The sequence below is a fragment of the Nycticebus coucang genome, chromosome 8 (genome assembly GCF_027406575.1).
Source record: "Nycticebus coucang isolate mNycCou1 chromosome 8, mNycCou1.pri, whole genome shotgun sequence".
Taxonomy (NCBI): domain Eukaryota; kingdom Metazoa; phylum Chordata; class Mammalia; order Primates; family Lorisidae; genus Nycticebus; species Nycticebus coucang.
The window spans coordinates 135,920,489-135,944,788 of record NC_069787.1 but is presented as its reverse complement, the minus strand read 5'-3'; the positions used below and the strand labels follow the sequence as shown (position 1 = coordinate 135,944,788).

The following is a 24,300-nucleotide window of genomic DNA, read 5'->3' as shown; positions in this document are numbered from 1 at the left end:
TAATTTTATCCGCCTTTTTCCATAACTAAAAATGCAGATAGAAGAATAGCTGCTAATATTTTCCAGGGGATAGGAGTGGGGTGAGGGGACTGACCACAAAACACACACACACACACACACAAGGAAACCTTTGGAATGAGGGAAATATTCTTTCTCTTGATTATAGGGCGGTTATATATGTTTTTCAAAACTCATAAAACTAAAACTTTATATATAATGACTTAAACGAGATATTAAAAAACAGTAGCAGTCAAGATTGAAAGAATAAGATACACCATTTGGTACATCACCTGCCTATTTAAACATTAAATACACATTCCCAAGCATCCACAAACAGAAATAGGAAAAGGTGGTTAAGGAAAACCAGAGTGAACTCATGATCCGGGCGGGCTTCTACCCACATTCATCCATACATAAACTACAGACTGAATTCATTTCATGGACGGTCACTTAATCTGCAGATTAAACTGGACCTGTGTGAAATATGTGGGTTAACTGCAGTAACAGGGTTGTGAGAAATCAGATTGTTCACTAGACAGCAATACGGATCACAGGACCACAACTACGGTGTGGCGTGGGAACTAAATTTCCTAGATCACGTCTCCAAGGTAAGGAAATTTTAAGTGGAACTGCGAAAAGGAGAGCGCCTCTCTTTCAGGAGCCTTTCCACCCAGGTCTACCGGCTTTAGGTTGAAGACAGTGGCACCGACAAACTCCAAGCCCTACCCAACGCCAGTGCCCCGAGGGAGGAGGGCTGTGCTGATAGAGCACTTTATGAAGAGTCAGACACCCTGTGCCTCCCCAACTCCGCCATAGCCGCTTCCCGGCCTCCTCTGCTCAGAGGGTGCCCCGCCCCGCCCGGCCCCGCCGCCCGTCAGTGGCCGCTGCAGAACCTCCCCACGGGGTCCGCAGCAGAGGCCGCGGCACCGAGCCGAGCAGTAGCGACTGCGTCCGGACTCGAGCCTGGAGGAGGGCAGCGCGCTGAAGAGAACCCGGGGTACCCCGCACCGCCACCCGGGACACCCTCGCCACGCTGATGACCGTCCGTGACGATCGCCACGCCCTGACAAGGCCCGCGAGTGCGCGGCGTGGATCCCAGTAACCGGGACCAGGACCCGAGCACTACAAACGTCAGAGGGGGAGGCAGAGGGGCTGCGAGCTCATCTCCACACCCGGCTCCCGCAGCGCCGCACGCCGGAAGTGCCCTGAGCCGTGGCACGTGGGGTTGCCAGGGAGCGCTTCACGTGACTGGGCGGGGCCTCGGGGACCTGGCAGCCAATGGTGGCCTGAGGGGGTGGTGCCTATAACGCCCTACGGCCTATCCCGGAAGTGGGGCGGGGGCTGGAAAGGGCGGGGCGGCGGGCGTGGGAAGTGCAGTGGCCCCGCCCCGGTCCTGGAGTCGCCGCGGCCGCCGCCGCCGCCGCCGCCGCCGCCGCCGCCGCCGGGACCTGCACCGTGAGCAGGCGGGAGGCGCTGCCTGCGGGGAGGTGAGGCCCGGGGAGCCGGCGGGGCCAGAGCCGGAGCCGGAGCGAAGGCGAGCCGGGGAGGCGTCTAAAGCCGACCCTACCGGGGGGAGAAAGATAAACCAGGGGCGGACGCGAGTACAGGACCCGCGGAGCTCAGGCCCTGATGCGGCGGGGCCGGGCCGGGGATGCCAGCGGGGTGGGGCGGGGCGCGGTGCAGACTGGCCGGGTGTGCTTCGCTGCCCGAGGCCGGGCACCTCTGGCCGGGCCCACTTACCTCGCGTCCCGCGCGGACAGCGGCTGGGCTGGGCCGGGCCCCGCAGAGGGCGCGGGGCGGAGGGGAGGTTGCGGCCCCTGTTTGAGGCGGGCGGCGGGCTGGGACCTGCAGCCCCGCGAGCTTCTTTGCGACTCTGTCTGCCGAAGGCTGGAAGTTCGTGGCGTCTGGGTGAAGTGCGCACTGGTCTGGAGTGGGAGTGCTGCCCGGTCTCGGGTGGAGGTGCGGCCGGTCTTGGGCGGGCGCGCTGCAGGCCTCTGATGCCCGCACCTCGCGGGTCCGGAACGGTCGCAGTCCTTCTTGCGCGCGCGTTGCTGAAGAGCATGCACAAACTTTTCGCGTAGTCCCCACGGAGAAAAGACCTCTCCCAGCTGCCATGGCGGACGAAATCGATTTCACCACTGGAGACGCCGGGGCCTCCAGCACCTACCCCATGCAATGCTCGGCCCTGCGCAAGAATGGCTTCGTGGTGCTCAAGGGACGGCCGTGCAAGATAGTGGAGATGTCGACCTCCAAGACGGGGAAGCACGGCCACGCCAAGGCAAGTGCCTCCCGGGCGGGCCTCGGCTGCAGCGTCGGCGCTCTGATTATTTGCAGATCAGGAGATGTCTATACTTAGAATGTTGTAATAAGCACCTTTCCCCCCCACTATAATAGTTTTTTCCTCACTAATAGTGGGTGATCAACTATTGCTTTGAGTAGTTTAAGGTCCCCGCAACCCCTTCTTGCGCCCTTGCGGCATTTCACGGACTAGAAACTGAAACTTTCCTGAATCTTAGTGACCTAGACCTCCATTTACATGTGAGAAAACCTGTACTAATAATTCTGAGAAACTTAACTTTATTATTCTATATACTCTTGTAGTTGAATTGCCAGACTATTCATGTATTAAATTGAGTTTTAACATGTCATGATACTATTTGCTGCATTTTAATTCTATGACGAGAAAGTAACATTAGATGACCTTGGAAGAAGGAGAAAGGTCAGCTTTGGTGTCCTGCTCTTGCGTATCCAGTGGGTGACCCCCTTGGCAGAGATTAAACAGGTTTCTTGTTCTCATTCTCTTTTAGGTTCACCTTGTTGGAATTGACATTTTCACTGGCAAAAAATACGAAGATATTTGCCCTTCTACTCACAACATGGACGTTCCAAATATTAAGAGAAATGATTATCAAGTAAGTACTAATCTTGTTTGGAATGTTGCTTGTTTCTTAAAGGTACAAATATCGTACCATCACTGGTACCATAGGTTTTTCTCACCATTTATTAGCCACCACCTTTCTAGAAATGAAATAACTAAATCGTGATGTTTAGTACTCACTGATATTTCAATTTAAATATCTCTCCCCTGGATATTTTGTTTCTTTGCACTAATCATTACTAAGATTTTCCAGACACTGCTGAAATTCATGTTGTTACCTATCAAGGTTTTGTATTAATGAATGTGAGTCAGAACTTCTTTTTTCCTTAAGTAGGGAAATAAGTTGAAAGCCACAAATGTGATCACTGGATGTGGTGAAGAAGATACAAAAACTACATAGTCGGTTTATTTATATTTAGTGACAGTGCTTTGACCATTTGTTAAATTGTATGTGTAAACTTCAAGTTAATTCCAATTATACATTTGTATAATTCATGTTTAATGGTAGTATTTTGTCGTTTGGAGTATTGATGACAGTGATGAAGCATTCATCTCTACTACGGACCAGCATCTCTAAAGAAACCACTTAGAGTGCTGGCAGAAAAGAAGGAAGAAGCAGAGAGGCATAGGTGTTCTGAAACAAGTCTGGTTGTTTTGAAATAGATTGAGAAACAAAATTGAATTCATAAATTAGGGCTAGGAAGGCACCTGCATTTGGTGATACACCTTCCCTCAAGGGCCTTCCACCGTACACCAGCATTACAGATAAAGGCAGAAAAAGTCCTTGTAAGTCCTCCTGAACCATGCTGCTTTCTACCCTGACTACATCGTGGACAGAAGCTGCAGTCACCAACTCCCCACACTTCCCTTTAGCGCAGGGGTTCTCAACCTGTGGGTCGCGATTCATAGGAACTGTATTAAAGGGCCGCGGCATTAGGAAGGTTGAGAACCACTATTTTAGATCATGCTTTGCTTCCTTGGCCTGCTGCACCTCCCAGTGTGCTCCTTCTGGAATTCTGACGTGGCCTGGCATTTTTCTGTTTTCCTTTTTTTTTGTAGAGACAGAGTCTCACTTTACTGCCCTTGGTAGAGTGCCGTGGCGTCACACGCTTACAGCAACCTCCAGCTCTTGGGCTTATGTGATTCTCTTGCCTCAGCCTCCTGAGCAGCTGGGACTACAGGCACTCGCCACAATGCCCATCTATTTTTTTGTTGCAGTTTGGCCGGGGCTGGGTTTGAACCCACCACCCTTGGTATATGGGGCCGGTGCCCTACTCACTGAGCCACAGGTGCCGCCCTCTGTTTTCCTTTTTATTGTGAGAATTTTCAAACAAAGTACGGTATAATGAATCCCATGTGCCCATCACTCAGCTTCAATAATGACCAGTATGTGGACGATCTTGTTTCATCTACACCTTACACCTGTTTTTTCCTTCCTATTCTCTCTACCTCTTGATTGTTTGGGATTTTTATATCTGTATAAATTTCTGGGATACAAGTGTAATTTTGCTGCATGCGTAGATTGCATAGTGGTCAAGCCAGTGCTCTTAGGGTACCTTAGCCCCTAACCCCGTGACTCTGGTGTGCCCTCAAATAGGTTCCATCAGCCACGCCTCCTAGCCCTCTAACCTTCCAGGTCTCCGTTGTCCCTGTCCCACCCTCTGCATCTGTATGTACACTGTATTCAGCTGCCACCATGAGTGAGAACATGCATCTTTGTCTCCATATTGGACTAGTTTCACTTAGGTAATGATCAGCATTTCCATCCTTGTTGCTGCAGAGGACCGGGTGTCATTTGTGTGGCCGAGTGGTATTGTGTTGTGTATGTATACCACATTTTCTTGACATAGTGCTGTCCACAGGCACTTAGACCTGTTGTCTGTCTTTGCTGTTGTGAGTGCTGCAGTATACATGTGAGTGCCATTTATCTTTTTGATACATTGATTTCTGTGTATCACTTTTTGAAAAATGTCTATTCATTTTCTTTGCCCACTTTTTAATGGGATTTTATGTTATTGTTTGACTTCCTTGTATATTTTAGATATTGGTCCCCTTTTAATTCCAGAAATTCTATCATTTTTTCTCCAAATATTTTATTATACATCTTTAAAGGAAAGAACTATAAAAAACAAACACACTATCACACCTAAAATAATTCTTTTTTTTTTTTTTTAGGACAGAATCTTACTTTATTGCTCTGGGCTAGGATGTCCCAGCATTAGCCTAGCTCACAGTAACTTCAAATCCTGGGTTCAAGTGATCCTGCCTCAGCCTCCCGAGTAGCTGGGATTATAGGTGTTATATTATAGTGAGCCCGCTAACACCTAGCTAATGTTTTCTGTTTTTTATAGAGACTGGATCTCACTTTTGCTCAGGCTGATCTCTTAACTGCTGAGCTCAGGCGATGTTCCCACCTCAGTCTCCCAGAGTGCTGTGATTACAGGCCTGAGCCACTGTGCCCAGCCCATTAATTTCTTGATATCAGCAAATATCTCATCAGTATTTACATTTCTAAACTTCCTAATTGTTTTTTTATATTTTAATGATTAGGGCCTAAATAATGTACACAGTGGGGAGTGGGTGGTACATCCTCACACCTGCTGCAGTCTGTAGATTCTCCTCTGACACGTTCGCTCAGGGGCTGTAGTGTTTCCCTGTCCTTCTCTGCAGGTTTTTGTGGTGAGACTGGGTCGTTTGTGCTGTAGACTTTCTTGCATTTAGCTAACTGGATGTATTTTTTTTCCCTCAATAAAGTGCCATGGCGTCACAGCTCACAGCAACCTCCAACTCTTGGGTTTAAGTGCTTCTCTTGCCTCAGCCTCCCAAGTAGCTGGAACTACAGGTGCCCACCGCAACGCCTGCCTATTTTTTTGAGTTGGCCTGGGCCAGGTTTGAACCTGCCACCCTCGGTGTATGTGGCTGGCACCATAACCACTGTGCTACAGGCACCGAGCCTGGATGTATTTATTTTTTGCCATCTTCCTTTGTCCCTTGTGTTTCCTGAAACTTGGTAGTGAGATGTGGCAGCCTGGTCAGATTCAGTCTAGATTTTTGTTTTCTTCCTCCGTCTTTTTTCAACAAGACTGCTCCATAGGTGATGTTTTATGCAAATCTTGGTTGAACAATGGTTGTTGTTTGTTTGGGATGTTACCAGCTATGTGATCATTGCCTCACTCCGTTAATTTATCAGAGGTGACAAAATAAAGACTTGTCATTCCTTCATTTTTTTCTTACCTGAATACTTGCATGAAAAAAAAATCAGTTCTTTTTGTTTGCTTTGAGGTAGAGTGCATACACTCTGTGTGTAAGTGTGCGCACTCACGTGAATGGCAGTATAAATGCTTGGTTCTTTCCCTTTAGTTACTAAAGTGAATTGGTTCCTAGCATCCCCTGAAGATGACAATGAAATATTTTTTCACTATGAACTTAAGACATTTAAGCATATTTGTATTTCCATCCATTGTAGATCTCACCTTTACGGACTCTCTGCTTATTCTGCCCTGGGCCAGTGAAGCCCCCCTCAGCCAGCTCCCGAGTCCAGTGGAGCCCCCCTCAGGCTAGCTCCCGAGTCCAGTGGAACCCCCTTCAGCCAGCCCTCCAGCCCAGTGGAGCCCCACTCAGCCGGCTCCCAAGCCCAGGAGAGCCCACTGAGCCGACTCCTGAGCCCAGTGGAGCCCCACTCAGCCAGTTCCCAAGCCCTTCCACCCAACAGTCTTGGCTACTCCCACTTTCTGGACAGGAGCTCGTGCATTTCCTGCTCTGGGTCCATAATTGTCCGTTTTTCCAAGAAGCCCCAGCTTCTTTCAGTAGGCAGTCGGAGACACCACGCTTTGGTATCAGTATAACCCACGCTGTTCAGAAGCTTGGAATGCACCACCACGTGCCTGGTGCCTGCTGGAAGTTTTCTGAGTCTGACCTTGACCCCTGTGGTCTCCCCCTTCCTACTAGCGACTACTACCTCCAACAAAACAAAAAAAGAACTGTTCAAAAACATCTTAAAGTTGTCAAGTGGGTAGATTTTCTTAAAGGTGAAGAATTAGAAGGAAGTATATGGAGGTGGCTTATAAGTTTCCTTGCCATCCCCTCCTCCCAACTCTGTAGTCAGGCCTTTGAGAAAAGGTGGAAGCATTTGCATAAAAATATGCTTGAGACTTGACAATGACATTGTTGCCTTTTTTAAAATTGCAAGTTACAAAGGGGAAAAGGTGCCTTCAGAATGGAAAATGATCAAAATTAACCTCCCTGGTAACAGGCTACTTCGTTTGCCTCCCATTATGATACTGGGCACTTAAGTTATGTCGAATACCTTTCAGAAATCCATTAGGGGGGTCTTGAGAGAGAATGAGGCAAACCAAACCAAGGAACATGCTGAGACAGTGGCCTTACCCTTCTGAAATGTCAGTGTCAGGGAGCAAAAGGGAGAGGAGAAGCTCATGTTCAGGGACACGAAGATGGCACAGTAGGCAGATGCCAGGTCACAGTCCTGGAGCTGGGCCAGGTCCCTTCAGGGACCACAGGGACGGTTGGCAAATTTGAATATGGACTACATATTGGATAATAAGTTAGGGATATTTTCTAATTTTGAAAAATAAACTATAGTTATATAAGAATACTTCCTTTTTACTGGGAAAACACACTGAAGTATTTATTGCTGAAAAGTCGTGGTCTTTGAAACTTATTCTCAAATGGTTCAGTAAAGATAGGCATTTCATACTTCGCGTTGTATGTGGAGAGAATATACACACTAGTGGGTAAATGTCAGCCATGGGTAGATCTGGGCCGAGGATGGGGGGTTTCATTGCACTACTGCAACTTTTCTGTAGATTGTAAGATTTCCTAATAACATAAAGGGTCATGTAATTCAATCTCATTTAGTTAAGTTTATTTTTCTGTAATTTAGTTTTATTTTTGAAAACTTATTTCATAGGGTGGTGCCTGTGGCTCGAGGAGTGGGGCATTAGCCCTATATACTGGAGGTGGCGGGTTCAAATGCAGCCCCGGCCAAAAACTGCAAAACAAAAAACAAAACTTATTTCATATAACAATTTATTTTAATATTTAATGTTTATTAATGCATTGTTTTCCTATGTTTTATATGCTACTTATATGTTTTTATACTTCAAATGTTTTATATTTTGTCCCACAGCTTACTTTATGAATTCTTAACTGTCAAAAAAGAAAATACTCCCATCATATAAATACCTATCAGAATCCCAGAATTATGAGTTGGCCTACTGTATTTCAGTTGCTAGTGGCAATAGGAATTTTTAACTCTTGAAATAGACAAGTTCTAAAAGGAAATTGGTAAAAGAACAGAAATTTAGAAATAACTGCCTTGTAAGTGTGTGGGTAATTGTTTAAAAATTACATCTCAAGTGGGATGAGATGGTACACACTTGTAGTCCACAGCTACTCAGAGGCTGAGGCAGGAGGGTTGCTTACTGCTGGCCTGGGCACCGTAGTGAGACCCCTGTCTTTAAAAAGTTATACTTCTGCCTCAGCCTTCCTGTCCCCACTGCTCTGCCAAGCAGCTCAGTGTCATTGATGTGGCTGAGAGATTACTTAGAAGTCTGTTTGTTGTTGCTCTGTATGGTTGCTTTTGTTATTGAGGTTGTTTTAAGATATACAAAAAACTTCTCATGGTAGGTGGATTTTTTGTGGAAAGCCTGGTGTGGTGGCCTGTGGGTCCGTAAGGAAGTTCAGTGTGTAACACAGGCCCGTCGGCAGTGTGCTGGGCCACACCACATGCCGACGGGCCCAGGACCGACTTTGACTCCTTCCTCTGTGTTAGCGGCTGGTGTCCTGGCGATGGTCAGTTGTAAAACCCTCTGGGATTCTAGGCACACTGGTGGTGTTCATGCTTTTAGGATAAATGAGTGGGGCAGGTTGTTTCCTCATTGCTGTGGTAAGAGAAATTCAGTGGTATCAAAACCACGTTTTACAGCTTAGGTTGATCACTGGCTTTGTCTCATTAATGTCATCAATAAGCTAGTGTTTGTTTCTTTGGGGAAAAAAAATCTGTTGTTAGCAGAGAGCTGGAGACCAAAAATTTTCCACTTACATTTGCTTATAATCAAGTTATAAAATGCATCGTTTGTAACACTGAAAAATTGAAAATAACTTCCGTGCTTATTAGTGGGAAAATTAATAATAATTGCAGCACATGTATGTAGTTGTGTAGTGCTAAATAGACTAAGGTAGGTTAATGTTTTCTAATTTGAAAAGATTTCTGAAACATACTAAAAATCAAAACAGTTTGCTGAAAAACATGCACAAAATAAAGAAAAGAAAAAGAGCGAGGCATGGTGGCTCACACCTGTAATCCTAGCACTCTGGTAGGCTGAGACAGGTGGATTGCCTGAACTCAGGACTTTGAGACCAGCCTTAGCAAAAGGGAGCCCTGTCTCTAAAAAAAAAAAAAAAAAAATAGCTGGATGTCATGGTGGGTGCCTATAGTCCCAGCTACTCGGGAGGCTGAGGCAGGAGGATCACTTGAGCCCAGGAGTTTGAGGTTGCTGTGAGCTGTAATGCCATGGCACTGTGCCCAGGGTGACAAAGCAAAACTCTGTCTTAATGAAATAAAATATACCTATCCTATGTTTTTTAAAGCAGCTATATTTGTATTGTATACATTAATGCAAATGCTTCAGGATACACTATAGAGAGGCCTAAACTATTTAGTAATGTACTGACCGGAGGGTGAATACAGTAGGGAGGAGTGAACATAATACTTCCATTCTGTACATATTTTATTATTTCATATTTTAGCACATTTAAACACCAAGAATATGAGTGTATTACTGAGAATTTATACAGATTGATGTGCGTTGTAATTTAACTGTGTAAGCATGACAGGAGTGGGTCGAGCCTCATCCATGCCTTCGCTGTAATTTCTCCTAAAAGCTGATATGCATTCAGGACGGCTACCTTTCCCTGCTGACGGAAACCGGAGAAGTTCGTGAGGATCTTAAACTGCCAGAAGGTGATCTGGGCAAAGAAATAGAAGGAAAATACAATGCAGGTGAAGATGTTCAGGTGAGGACACATGGGAAGGCAGCTTTAAACCGTTTAATAAAACATTCTGGCCTAGTTAGCATAAAATACTTTGTGTGGAATGTGGCTTAAAGATATTGTTGAAATGTAATGAAAATTATCTCTATAAGGTGATTTTGCCATAAAATACTCAGTCCCATCACCAAAGAGGCATTGAAGTTCATTTTTCACTGCATAAACACTGTGAATGCTAAGTTTGTTTTGAGGCCCTGCATTTGAACTGTTCTTAAGAATAAGAAATGATTAAAAAAAAAAAAAAAAAAAGAATAAGAAATGATGCTGTGAGGGAGGGGTAAAGAGCAAAGATTTACCCTCACACCTTTCAGAAGTAACGTCTAGTTATTGTTGAAACATAGCTCTTATTCCCCCTATTCCCTGGAAGTGATTTTATAAGCCACAATTTGAAAAATTCTAGTTCAGAAAATATTAAAGAAAGGATATTATTTATTTTGGAATACTTCTTTCCAAAGTCAGTATGTACAGAATAGACACAAATATAAAACATGTGAATGATTACTGTCACATATGCATCACCTTCTGAACAGATCTTTGCTGCACTTTTCCTCCTAGGTGTCCGTCATGTGTGCCATGAGTGAGGAGTACGCAGTAGCCATCAAACCCTGCAAGTAAGGGCAGCAGTGTGGCCGGCCCCCTCCATCTGGGTCACTGCGGACTTAGCATTTGGTTCTAAGTTGTCACCAAAGCTATGTTCTTCATAAGCAACCTCATTTCTTTTAGTAATTGTTTTGAAATTGTGTTGGGTTACTTTTGCAGGCAATTGGTAGTTTTAAAAAATTATTGAGATGTATAATTCTTTTATTTTTCAGTTTTGTAGGTGGTTTTCCTATAACATTCTTATGGTTTTCAGTATGTGAGTCTAAGAAACAGACAGGATAGCTTCAGCAAATACAATTTTTCTGAGCAAATCATTCCTGAATTTTAGTTAAACAATAAATAAACCAGGGTTTTGAATCAGACAATGTAGCATATAGTGGTATTAGAGTACCACATTTAAGTTGAAGTGCTCTGCATTAATTTCAGATTTAATATCATAAAATACGCAGATTATGGATTGGAATTGTCACAGTTCAGCTTGTGTGTGCCAAACACAAATCCTTAAACAAAAATCATGCTGTCAGCACATCAGTTATCTCATTGGCCATGTGCACCCCATGTATTACTGTGGCCGCACTATGATTTGCCAAATTGTTGGCAGACTTCAGAGCACCTTCTGTGTGGTGTTGGTACCTTCCTTTGACAGCAGAGGGATGTTGAGCTGTCGGGTGAGGGAAGTGAGCGAGTCCGATTACAGAGAATACACACAAGACAATGGCGAGGGCGGGTGAAAGCCAGGTGGTTTTATTTGAGGCTTTTAAAGTCAACGTGAAAATGAAAAGTTGCTTTTCAGTTGTGTCTTTGCTTTTAACTCCTGTCCCCTACCTGTACCCCCAGCATCACTCTGCAGAGTAATACACAGCACTTTTTCCCAGCCACGTTGGTATTTATCAGTAAGCATTCTTGCATTCTTTTCCAGCCATTTTTAATTAGGAATTTTTTACATTAAAATATTTGTTAGACAAAAACTGGGTTTGTTAAATTTCTGTACATTTTTCTAAAGTGAAATGAAAGTGAATCAAGAAAGTGGTTCTTTCTATATTGTTATTTAACTTAAGTATATGCATTTTTTCTGATTATCATGTGACTTGGTAAGTTACTAGTATGAAATGCAACTAGGAAAGAATGCTGTCAACTGAATTATTTTAAAAGGTATTTTAGGTGACAAAACTGTATTTCTGTTTAATCTTTCAAGTCATTTCCTGAATTGTAGACACTGCAGTGTTTGTGAGGACCTTTCACTAGGTAACAGTCATTATATTGGAGTGAAGCTTAGAACGAAGTCACTATGTAAGTAATACCTTGGTTCTCTAACCGTGGTTCTGGACCCCTTCCTTCATTCCTTGACCTCTAAAAGGCCTTTGTTTCAATAACCTAGAGGAAAACATATAAGATGATGTAACTGACCTAATCAGTCACTGGAAATAGCATTAGGAACAGAAGATCCCAAAGTTTTAGTTGCATTCTTGTATAGACTTTTAAATCTGACCTTTGCTTCAGAAAACTCATTAGGAGAAGAAGCAAGACACTCTAAGAGAAATACAAAGAGGAAACTTGTAAAGCACAGGAAATACTGATTGTAGCTAATTGTTCTTAATGTTAACATGTTAGCTTTTGCCCATCTAAAGCACAATTAGGAATTAGGCTCACTTCTCCCCATGCACCATGTAAGCATCTCCACATGCTGCGCTAGTTTTTGGCACTCTAATAACATATCTTATTCCTCACAGGGCTCTGCTAACTGCACTGGTATCCAGATTGAGTATTAGCTCTAGACTAGCATGCCCTGTCCTCCAGAGCTTGTCAGACTTCACATAGACACACTCTCAGCTGTGATGTGGGGGTGTAAAGTACAATGCGTCTCCGTTGTCATGCCCTGAATGGCAAAAGCTATTTGTGCATATATATTTCATTTAAGTATGATATGAAGTGTAAATATTCTTCTGACATACAAGTATAGATTTTAAAGATATGGGACTGTTTATTTTCACATACAACAATAGGTGTTTCTCTGGAACAAAATATCTCATTCAGTAAAGCTTTATAAATTATATTAAAAGGAAGCAGGGAACATATTTTTTAACATAGAACAGAAGCCACTTCATTCTTTTTAGCAGAGAAATGTTAGAAGTTGATTCCTAGTATTTCTTGTACTTTTTTGTAGCGAGTATTAAATTTTACACGTGACCGCCCATAGAATGTGGATGGTAACGTTGACAGATCACACGCGACATGCTCTTTTTGTCTGTACACATTTCACCAGTTTATATTCAAATAGGTTGAGTATTTGTTTCTTTCTAGAACAGCGTATTTTATTTCTACTGTGACAACTCTGTTAAACCTTGTTTGGTACAGAGCTGTACGCCCGTGGGCAAAGGCCGCCTTCGTGCTGCTTTGACTTTGGCGTTGCTTCATAAATGTGATTATGAGGTTTTTCTTTGTGGTCCCCTCCAAGGGCTGTCAGTCACTTGAAGAAATCCTTGAACCAAGCTCTTGTCCCTGTAACAATGCTTTATATTAATCACCAAAACTCGCCTGCAGTCAGAGCACGACAGGAGAAGCTACACTGAAATGTTCAGGCCATACGGTTGGGGGACGCAGCTTCTCATCACCTCACAGCATGTGCCAGTGCACACGTAGCTGTCTATGTGCGTTCGTTTTCCAAAGTCCTTCCAACTCTTAAAAGTACTGTAGTCGGGTAGTGCCTCAAATGTTGGTAACTGGTTTTATTTTTATTAATTTACAACTTTTTCAGAACTTGTTTTTGTACTTTAAGGTTTCTCAATTAGATTATTTCTAGTTGAGCTGTAATTTGAATGCATTGTTCTCAGGGCTGTTTTGTGCTAAGAGCTGGAGTTTCAGTATTTTAAAGTTAACTGCCTGAAAGCGTATCGCAAAACTTTCCCACATTGTAATACCATGACGCATACCTATTAAAAAATTCTTATTATCAACATAGTTAAACTACATACCAAGTGTTCAAGAAAAAATGGAAGTATTAGTAGCATCTATGCTAGAATCTTACCATATTTTTTCACTTAAGAATAGAATTTGGTAGTCTCATCTTGGACCCTGTCCTTACAATTTGAAGGATATTTGAAAAGCATCCCTTTGATGTGGACATCCAAAATAGTTTTAGAGCCAGACGTTGATGTAGTGTCTCCAAACTTAGAGACGGCAGATAGAAATTCATAATGCTCTCTTGGATGCATTCAAACATTTATATACTGAATTCTGTAATGTGAACTAGGAACATATTTACTGTGAGAAAATGTGGCTCTTAAGCAGCACAAGAGCAGAAATACAAGCATATTTCCATTATGTACTGATCAAAAGTTTTAATTTTCTAACATGATTTAGGTATAATATTTCACAGTTGTCAGACCTTTTTCTGCTAGCACTCAGACAAATAATAGGCAATAGAGATTTAAGAAAAATTTGTGGTAGAAAATCTTAAAATAGAGAAAATCTAATCTATTGACTTCATTGAATTTTTTTTTTTCTCTGAATTGTGTATATACCATCATTATTTGATTTTACCCCGGAACATTTGTATTTAGCTTACAGAACACAGATGTTCTATGGGAACATGGCTCAAAGTCATTGTATAATTTGATGTTTTCCCGCTTAATAAATGTCTGGACACCAACTTAACTACCAAGTGAGGTCAAGTGCCTGAAAAGTGCTGTGTGCATCCAATAAGCAGGTTTTCTTTCTGTACATGATGCATCTGGTGGCAGCCAGCTCAGGCTTCCACTGCTGGGCACGTGCTCGCTACCAAGCTCTGCCATCCACCATTCTCCCTCCTTAGAACAGGTAGAATCTATTTTACAATAAAAAGGTTCTTTTATTTAAATGAAGTCCCTAAATGTTTCTTGGTATTAGTAGACTTAAGTTTATCTTGGCTCTAGATCGTACTTTTTAAAAATTCCAGACTGTAAACTGTATTCAGCAAAGACAGGACAGCTTGTCATAGCTATAGTTGCGATCTTTCCTGGAAGGAACTCTTTATTGTGGTTAATATCTGCTATAAATAAGCACTCTTGTGCTTGTTACAAAGTAGAGTGCAGATTACTAGTTCAATACTGGTGTAATAGAAATGACCAGTTCTATACTGTTACGTACTTTTACCTCCTCCCCCAAAAGGATATTTTTGAAGCGGCATTGTCTGACCCAGTGGCACTTTATTAGCAATACATTTTATTTATCTTAGATGTAGAAGAACTCTTGCTTTTAGTGTCAGAGACTCAAATGTTTTAGGTAAAACTTAAAAAATTTAACATGTAGTTTGAACATAATAATTGTGCATTTTACATTTCAAACATGGGTAAAATTCAAATGTTAAGTCTTTGGCTATACTAAAATGTAGATAAACTTATTAACTTATTATAACTTTTATTATATTAAAATGTATTTGTCTGTTAACTTCGGTTATAGTAAATAAAAATAAAGTTAATTTAACAGCTTATACTTTTTTTTTTTTTTTTTTTGAGACAGTCTCACTCTGTTACTCTGGGTAGAGTACAGTGTCGTCATAGTTCACAACAACCTCAAACTTGGGCTCAAGTGATCCTCTTGTCTCAACCTCCTGAATAGCTGGGACTACAGGTGCCTGCCACAATGCTTGTCTAACTTTTCTATTTCTGGTAGTGATGGGGTCTTGATCTTGCTCAGGCTGGTCTCAAACTCCTGAGCTCAGGCAACCCACCCACCTCAGCCTCCCAGGTTGCTGGGATTAGAAGTGTCAGCCAGCACACCCAGCCTACATATACATTCTTAAAAACGTTTTCATACTAGAAAATTTTACAAGTTAATGTGTATAAACTTTTTTTTTTTTGAGAGAGTCTCACTATGTCACCTTTGGTAGAATGCTGTGGCATCACAGCTAACAGTAACCTCAAATTCTTGGGCTTAAACCATTCTCTTGCCTCAGCCTCCCAAGTAGCTGGGACTACAAGTACCCATCACAACACCCAGCTATTTTTTTTTTTTTTTTTTGGCAGTTGTCATTCAGCTGGCCCTGGCTGGGTTCAAACCTGCCTGCCTGCCTTGGTGTATGTGGACTACTGAGCTATGGGCGCCAAGACAATGTGTTTATAACTTTTAAAAGGAAATCTAACTTGTATTTTTTATATTCTGGGACCTAGCCCCTTAATGCCCTAGCTTATGGCTGATAATGTTAATTGAAATTGGACATTAACACAAATGGACCATAATGGATAATTCAAAGTCATGTTTACTGAAATGTCATAGCAATCTTTTATAGTTCAAAATGTACATATTGATACTTGCATGAATAAATGTTTATTAGATGATTTATAAACATTCACAAGCATATCCAGGACAACATACTAGTGTGGATTTTAAAGTTTTATGTTGACCATAAGGTCTATGTTTTAGTAGGAACACATCTGCATATTTTCAATTTGAAAAATAACAAGGGTTGTAAGAGTCTTTTCTCCACTATTGTAAAGTGCGATTTTGACCTGAGTGGCCAACACACATGCTGACGTGTGTATGTCTGTATGCTCTCTAGGCCATTCCATTCAACTATATTACTAACCTTAAAACAATATTGTACTGTCTTAGTCATGGTTTAATCTGGTAGAGAAAGTTCTAATTTTTCTTTCTTCAAACATACTCTTGACTGCTCTGATACCTTTGTTCTTCCATACAAATTTTCAAACTGGTTTGTGTGATACACAGGCGCAAGGGAAGAGAGCAACAGTGAGTTAAGAGCGAGCATCTGCTACGTACATCTGCTAGGCTGTTGTCAGACATCACACTGAATCTATAATTTAGCTTTGAGAGAATGGACACTTTATTATATCAAGTGTACCAATCCCTGAACTCTGAATGTCCTTCTATTTGGTCTCTTTTAATTTCTCTCAATTATATTTTATATATATTTTTTTAATTTTCTCTGTACATATACATGTGTTTACTTGGTTTCCACTTTTTGCCTTCACAAAATTAAAAAGACTTAAAATTTAATAACAATAACAATGTTTAAGATAAAGGACTAGAAACAAAAACCTCGTAAAGAACGAATGAAGATAAATACATTCGGAAAAGAAATCAAATGATTGCTGCAATGAAATATTGAGCAATAATAATAATGCAAAAAAAGTAACATTCACATTGTCAGATAAAAGTATGTCTATCATACAATGCTTTGACCCTGAGGTTCAGTATGGATTCATCAGTTAACTTTTTTTTGTCCCAAAGTCTCAAAAAATAGACAACTAATATTTATAAATAAAAATAGAAGATAATTTCAAAATAAAACAGATTATGCCGAATCTTATAGACAATAGAAAAAGAAGAAATACTTCAAAATCATTCTACTTCATCTGGCTATACCTGATATTAAAATTGGAAAAAATAATTATTATAAAGGGAAATTACAAACATACTCACTTATAAATGAGGATGCAATATCCTAAACAACATATTAACAAGTTGAATTAAAAATTATTGTTCAAATAATGTATTTTGGTCAAAAATCCAATTTATGTGAGAATTAGTATTTTCTTTTTTTTCCTTTCCTTTCTGCACAGAAGTCTTGCACATCTTTTACCTTAAGTATTTAATATATTTTATGTAATTAAAAATGATTTTTCCAAGTTCCATTTAATTCATGTGGTTTATAGATAATTTATTTTGTATATGAACTTTGTATCCAGTACTCTTTTTTTTTTTTTCTTTTGGCCGGGGCTGGGTTTGAACCCGCCACCTCCAGCATATGGGACCAGCGCCCTACTCCTTGAGCCACAGGTGCCGCCCAGTGTATCCAGTAATCTTGATAACTACACATACTAATTCTAATAATTTTTCTCTAAGTTCTTTTGACTTTTTATACACATCCAATTATATCAGGTACAGATAATGACAATATTGCTCAACTTGCTGTCTGACATTGTTGGATATGGTTTGCCCGAAAACCACAGTATATATATACACACACATACACACATTTATCATTATGTATTTATGAATGAGATTGGACTATAATGTTCCTTTCTCAACATATCCCTATCAGGTTTTAGGATCAAGGTTATGCTGGTCTCTTAAAATAAGTTGAGTGTGTCTAATTTTCTATTAGCTGGAAGAGTTTATGTAAAATTGGCATCTTGGCATGTCAGCTTCCTGCAGTTGGTTGGTTCAGGAAGTGGTCTCAGTAACAGAAGAAACTGGGAGGAGTAAACACAGAAATATGCCGGAGACAACTGAGGCTGAACTCTGCCAGAATCTTTTAGGTAGTGATGAGGAAAGCATTTCTGTGCTGTCCACTCACAAGAAGGGAGCAGCAGCCACTTGTGTGCAGGACTCAGATGACAGCACCACCCTATGTATTTTCACATTCTACTGCGTGGCTTCTCTTACAGGAAGCAAGACATGCTTGTGGGAACCTCCCTACCAATACTCACCTATACATTTACAACCCAGAATTGCAAGGAAATTAAGTTAGCAAGGATAACCATTTATCAGTGGGGACAGACAGCTGTGTATGAATGCCCCTCCCTCTTCTGGATTAAAGGTGAAATGATAGCATGTGGGTTTGGGCATAAAACTGTTACTATTGGCATTTTCTGCCTGTAGCGATTGGCAGAATTTACTGATGAAGTTATCTGGGTGTTTTTCTTGTGTAAAGTTTTTAATCACATATGCAATTTATGTAAAAGGTATAGGACTTTTTAGATATTCTTATTTCTTCTTGTGTAAGTTCTATTACATTTTTCGGGCGGCGCCTGTGGCTCAAGGAGTAGGGCGCCGGTCCCATATGCCAGAGGTGGCAGGTTCAAACCTAGCCCTGGCCAAAATAAAAAAAAAAAAAAGTTCTATTACATTTTTCTAGGAATTTGTTCATTTCATCTAATTTGTCATATTTTGGCTTCTAGTAATTTATACTGTGTTCTTATGATAGTTTTTAATTTAAATGTAGCATATATAGAGAAAAATGAACAGACTATAATTAGCTTGATGAGTTTTCTTTTTTTTTTGAGACAGAGTCTCACTATGTCACCCTGGGTAGAGTGCCATGGCGTCACAGCTAATAGCAACCTCAAACTCTTGGCTTAAGCAATTCTCTTGCCTCAGACTCCTAAGTAGCTGGAACTACAGGCGCCTGGCACAGTGCCCAGCTATTTTTGTTGTTGTCCTTTTAGCTGGCCCAGGCTGGGTTTGAACACACCTGCCTGGGTATATGTGGCCAGCACCCTAACAACTGAGCTACAGATGCCAAGCCTGCTTGATGGGTTTTCACAAACCAAACATACCCATGCAAGCACCATCAAGAAGATCAAGATATAAAACAGAACATTAAAAGTACCTCAAGCCCACAAATTAGACATGACTATTACTTTTGTATCCAGTGGTGTTTAGATTTACTCACAAGTTAGCCATTTCCTCTGCTCATCATTTCTTTGACATATAGGCCTTCTTTCTAGGAACATTTGCCTTCCTCCTAAATGTATCTTTCAGAATTCCCCTACTGAAAATCTCAGTAGAAAACTTCCAGGTTATACCGTCTAAAAATGTCTTAAATGCATCATTTAAAAAGTCATTTATAAAGGATTACTGGGGAGGATGAATAAATACCAAACAAAAATAAAAACTGAAGGTCATGTAGTAAAGACGGTTTTATACTTGTAGCTCTAGGTCTAGGCGGAGAGTTCCTTTTTCTCGACACTTGCTGTAGGTCTCTGGCTCCCACTGCTGCAGATGTGAAGTCAACTGCCAGCAAATTCCTTCAGTGGGTATTTTGTTTTTTCCATCTCTGGATGCTTTTGAAATAATTTTGCCTGTGTCTTTTAGAGTTTCACTACAATGTGTCTAGGTGTGCATTTCTTTTAAATTATCTTGTTTGGGCTTCTAGAAAATGAGACCAGCCATCATCTAAATTCTGTCTTTTCCCCCATAATCTCTAATACATCCTCCCGGATCTCCTGGTTTACATAACCAGAACGCTCTTACTCTGACAACGACGTTGCTAACCTACCTTTTGTATTTCCCATCTCTTCACCTTTCCATGCTGCATTCTAAGTCATTGCCCATTCTCTGATTTTTCTCTTCAGCTGTGTCTACCCAGTTTAACTCACCCAGTTTTCTTCTTTTCTTCCTTTTCTTTCTTCCTTCCCTCCCTTCTTTCTTCTGATTCTCAGGTTGAAACTTTTCTAATTTGTTTCCTTTCTTTCCTCCCACTCTGTGGGTTTCTCTTTAAAAGATTTTTCCCCTAACCTAGTTTATTTTGTCTGCTTTTCTTGAACAGTCACTTAGAAAACAGAGCTCATTTGCACAGCGTATGTTCTCTGGGGGGGGGAAGAAAAAGGAAGAAAGAAAAGAAAACAGACAGAAACAGGCGTTCTGCTGGAGGACTCCAGCAGCGGCCCGAGCGAGCAGGGCCGGAGCGAGGCGAGGCTTATAGGGTCGGGTGAGGAGCGCAAGGTGCCTCCCCCCTCCCGGGCGTCTAGAGCCGCGCGGGACACAGGTCAAAAGCGAACAGCCGGCGCAGAAAGCCCAGAACCGCCTCGCCTTCTTCCGGGAGGCGGCACCTCGGTGCGTGCGCAGCGCGTGACGCAACACGCTGTGGTATAAGAGCGCGCCGTGCCGCCACTCCTCCCTTTCGGCTCGTGCGGCCTTCAAGATGGCGCGTGTGAGTTCGCTGTTTTCGTTAGGGGGGAGTGAAGATGGGTCGAGGGCACAGTCGAAGTGTTCGGCTTTGGGTTGTTCTCCGCTCCGTCCCCGCGCCCTGGTTTTGCCGGGCCGGAAGGGGCTCCGGGCGCACGTCGAGGAGCGCGGCTGGGGGACGGGTCGGGCCCGCGCGGGAAGGGCGCGCGTTGCGCAACCTGCGTCTCGGCGGTCAGTGGCGAGGGACCCACGAGGGCGCTTGGAGGAGTTGACGTGTGTAACTATCTGTAAAGAGTTGCCGGCGGGAGGTCGCCGGGTGAGGAATGGATGGAGTCCCTGGCAGCGTCGGCCCGGCGGACCGGACTTAACTCGCACCCCGAGTACCCTCCCGGCCCGGCGCCCTCCGTTCTGAGCTCCGTCCTCAGTTTGGGTGGTTCTTTGGCACGTGGTACCCAGCTACCTGAGAAGGCAAACTCTGGTGTCAACACCTGACACCCATTAGGGTGGATCTAATCTGGAGACAGCCTCCCAAGTAGCTGGGACTACGGGCGCTTGCCACAGCGCCCGGCCATTTTTTGGTTGTAGTTGTCATTGTTTGGCGGGCCCGGGCTGGATTTGAACCTTCCAGCTGCAGGCGCTGAGCCAAGAATTGAATTGAATTCTTTAGACCAGAGAGGATGGAGTTGCTGCCCTGGCACCGAGGGAGCCTGCTGTTAAGACTTTGTATATAAGCTGAATAAATTGTCTTACATCGTCATAATTATTTTTAACTTTATGTAGCAGAAAGACAAGAAGCCCAAGAGGTCAACCTGGAAATTTAACTTGGACCTTACTCATCCAGTAGAAGATGGAATTTTTGATTCTGGAAATTTTGTAAGTATTTTACTCAGTTTATTTTGATAGTAGCGTTCTTGATGATGGTTTAAGTGCATAATAATTTGATATTAACTTAAGCTCTATTCCTAGGGTACCTTCCCTAGTGAATATCTAGGGTTTTCTTCCCTAGTTTTGTATTTCTTCTGTTTTAAAATAGGAGCAGTTTCTACGGGAGAAGGTTAAAGTCAATGGAAAAACTGGAAATCTTGGGAATGTTGTTCGCATTGAACGCTTCAAAAATAAAATCACAGTTGTTTCTGAAAAACAGTTCTCTAAAAGGTTGGTACTTGTTTTGCAAATTTTTATGAAGTTACAGTAGTTGAGGAATGTACTGTAGAATATGCAATCTTAGCATTCTGTACATATACAAGAATAAATTTGAATGTTCACAGGGGTCCTCAAATTATGGCCTGTGGGCCGCTATAGTCCAGCCCTCCAGTGATCTGAAGGACAGTGAACTGGCCCCGTTTAAAAAGTTTGATCCTGTGAGGTTGTGTGAATGAGACACATTAATAGTGCCAATTGCTTATTGACTGTAAGTGTACTTTGTTGCTAGAATATAGGCAGGAGATCCTGTCCAGTATTATAGGCCTTATAAATCCAAGTGGTGTATAAACTTCAATGGTGAATGCTTTGTAATTTCAATATGTTGGACTGTTGTAGGACTGGGTAACCTAGTCCTGCAACAGTCCAACATAATGAAACCAAATGCAACCCAACAGTAAACCAAACCAGCAAATTACCCACCACCAAGGAGCCTCTCTAATGGAGAAGGGAAGTGCAGTATTAAACAGGGATAAATATAGTAAGGAGGCCAGTGTCTGGAGCGCATTGTGTTTTGGGAGGAGTGCTTGGGATTGGAGGGGAATCTAGGCGCTGGATGTTGAAAACCATGGGAAGAAGGGCTTAGAGCTTTATGTGTTAGGGGAAGCTTTTGACATAATTGTGGCTAAGAAAGACTGGGGTTGTGGGCAGCGCCTGTGGCTCAAAGGAGTAGGGTGTTGGCCCCATATGCCGGAGGTGGCGGGTTCAAACCCAGCCATGGCCAAAAACTGCAAAAAAAAAAAAAAAAAACGGGTGGTTAGCTTGGTGGAAACTAGAGACTTCTGGCTTGGACCAAGGTGGATGCAGTGCATGTTAACTGAGGTTGTGAATTGATTTTTAAGGATTCAGAGAGATGAAAAGGTAGCTGTCCTCAAAGATCTTACAATCAGACAATTTACTATGAAATGCAATTCTGTAGCTTTATTAGATACAGTGGTAGGAGTAGTACAGGATTTTTTCAGAAAAGCTGGGACTAAGCATAGTTAGCCAGTGGAATAAGGTATTCCAGGCAGAGGGGGCAGCATTAGCAAAGGGTGGGGGGGCTTTAGAGGAATGCTGGGTAGTTGGAGTGGCTGTGAAGTGTAAAGGGAAGACAATGGCTGGAGTGATGACATGACGAAAGCTTTTTATAAGGGCTAAGGCAAATGCTAGTTGTATGGCAGTTCGTAAAACCTTGAACTTAGTGGATGAATTTAATTCCTTGACAGGTTGCCTGTTGTTGACCTAGGGTGGAATTAGGGTTAGGGAGGTTGCTAGTGGTATACAAGATGTATTTGAAGAGTTAAAGTGTCTTGTTGGTTAATTTAAAAAATAATTGGGCTGTGGCAGTAAAGCTGAAGAGGAAGCTACCATTGCTCTACTACATAAAAGCTCTCAGTGTAAAGAATATTAGTTTATGGGTGGTGCCTGTGGCTCAGTGAGTAGGGCGCCAGCTCCATATACTGAGGGTGGTGGGTTCAAACCCTGCCCCGTCCAAACTGCAACAAAAACAACAAAAATAGCTGGGTGTTGTGGCAGGCGCCTGTAGTTCCAGCTACTCGGGAGGCTGGGGCAAGAGAACGCCTAAGCCTAAGAGCTGGAGGTTGCTCTGAGTTGTGATGCCACGGCACTCTACCGAGGGCAACAAGGTGAGACTATCTCTAAGAAAAAAAAAAAGAATATTAGTTTATTTGAGGGAGAGGGGAGAATAAGGGTTTTATAAGGCATAAACTTATCCTAACCGAAATTGAAGAGCCGTGGCATCCTTGCATGAGGAGAATGAAGAAAGAAGAGCATGTATCTAATGAGCCTCTGCACAGAAGGGATTGTACTACTTGCTGACTTACATCTTTTTATTTTTAAAGATACTTGAAATACCTTACCAAGAAATACCTTAAGAAGAACAATCTTCGTGATTGGCTTCGAGTGGTTGCATCTGATAAGGAGACTTATGAACTTCGTTACTTCCAGATTAGTCAAGATGAAGATGGATCAGAGTCTGAAGACTAGGTGAAGCCTTTACAGGGCTTTGCTTGCTGATAACACAAATGAACTTACATGAAAAAGAGACATCTAAAAGTGGGCTATTAGTTTATCAGTGAATAAAATCATTGCACTCAAACTTTTGTCTAATTCTTTTCACATGTGCTGTTTACATGATTGTGGATTTCCTTTGATAATTTCTGTAAATATTTAAATAGCTTATATATAAGGTATATAGGTAGTAGAATTTTCCCTGAATTTTCAAGATTTATTGTTCTTACAACTTCTCAAGTTAAAGTGTTGTATTGAAGCACAATTTCACGTATAGCAATATGAAATTGTGTTTTCTGCAGTCTTGAACGCCTCAGAACAGTTCTTACATGTAAGTCTTTAGTATTTGAGTCTTTGCTTCTGCTTCAAAGGATGCTATTCCCTCATAGTAAAGGCTGCGTGATCCACCTCAGTCCTGTCCTAAACCAGTATTTAATGGCCTGTTAGAATATCTCAAGATACCTTGTAGGCACCAGACACTCAACCTTGAAATCCGAAGTCTGGTCCTGTACTCTGCCACATACTTTGAAAAGATTTTCTCAATTGGAATCCTGGAGTATTGATGTCTTCTCATCCCTACCACTTATCCTCCTTTTGGTTGACTATTAAAACAATTTAGTGGTGGACCCTGTCTACCAAATACAGTGGAGGATTCTTACTGCTGGAGGTGAGAGAAGAAAGGGGAATCTTTTTTTTTTTTTTCCTGAGCTACAGTCTCACCCAGGGTGCAGTGCAGTGGCCTCAAGTGATTCTCAGCCTCCCAGAGTGCTAAGGGTACAGGTGTGACTGCCAATGTGCCTTTTTTATGTGTTGACCGATCAATACAATTGGTACTGCAAAAGTCTGAAATAATGTTTTAATTGACTTATTTTCCTAAGTAAGTGCTCCCCAATCTTTTTTTTTTTTTTTTT

The 24,300-nt window shown here is 42.1% G+C and overlaps 2 protein-coding genes across 3 annotated transcripts; both read left to right on the top strand.

Annotated features, from left to right (window-relative positions):
- The first annotated feature begins 1,418 nt into the window (after positions 1–1,418).
- On the top strand, positions 1,419–15,026 carry EIF5A2 (eukaryotic translation initiation factor 5A2). Its single transcript, XM_053599995.1, has 5 exons — positions 1,419–1,487; positions 2,082–2,278; positions 2,808–2,912; positions 9,782–9,913; positions 10,502–15,026. Exons 2-5 carry the CDS (start codon positions 2,114–2,116, stop codon positions 10,559–10,561), a joined length of 462 nt encoding a protein of 153 aa, XP_053455970.1. The 5' UTR covers positions 1,419–1,487; positions 2,082–2,113; the 3' UTR covers positions 10,562–15,026.
- A 5,045-nt stretch (positions 15,027–20,071) lies between these two features.
- On the top strand, positions 20,072–23,477 carry RPL22L1 (ribosomal protein L22 like 1). 2 transcript variants are annotated; one of them, XM_053599993.1, is made up of 4 exons: positions 20,072–20,201; positions 20,957–21,049; positions 21,210–21,331; positions 23,221–23,477. In XM_053599993.1, the coding sequence occupies exons 1-4, from the start codon at positions 20,193–20,195 to the stop codon at positions 23,363–23,365; spliced, it is 369 nt and encodes a 122-aa protein (XP_053455968.1). In that variant the 5' UTR covers positions 20,072–20,192; the 3' UTR covers positions 23,366–23,477. The 2 variants fall into 2 exon arrangements, with proteins under 2 accessions (XP_053455968.1, XP_053455969.1); XM_053599994.1 differs by having other exon boundaries at positions 20,178–20,201; positions 20,960–21,049.
- The last annotated feature ends 823 nt before the right edge of the window (positions 23,478–24,300 follow it).

Coding starts and splice junctions, on each gene's coding strand:
- EIF5A2 (XM_053599995.1), top strand. CDS start 2,114: ATGGCGGACGAAATCGATTTCACCACTGGAGACGCCGGGGCCTCCAGC. Junction 2,913..9,781: donor TTAAGAGAAATGATTATCAA/GTAAGTACTAAT, acceptor TTCTCCTAAAAG/CTGATATGCATTCAGGACGG. Junction 9,914..10,501: donor ATGCAGGTGAAGATGTTCAG/GTGAGGACACAT, acceptor TTTTCCTCCTAG/GTGTCCGTCATGTGTGCCAT.
- RPL22L1 (XM_053599993.1), top strand. Junction 21,050..21,209: donor TTTTTGATTCTGGAAATTTT/GTAAGTATTTTA, acceptor GTTTTAAAATAG/GAGCAGTTTCTACGGGAGAA. Junction 21,332..23,220: donor GAAAAACAGTTCTCTAAAAG/GTTGGTACTTGT, acceptor TTATTTTTAAAG/ATACTTGAAATACCTTACCA.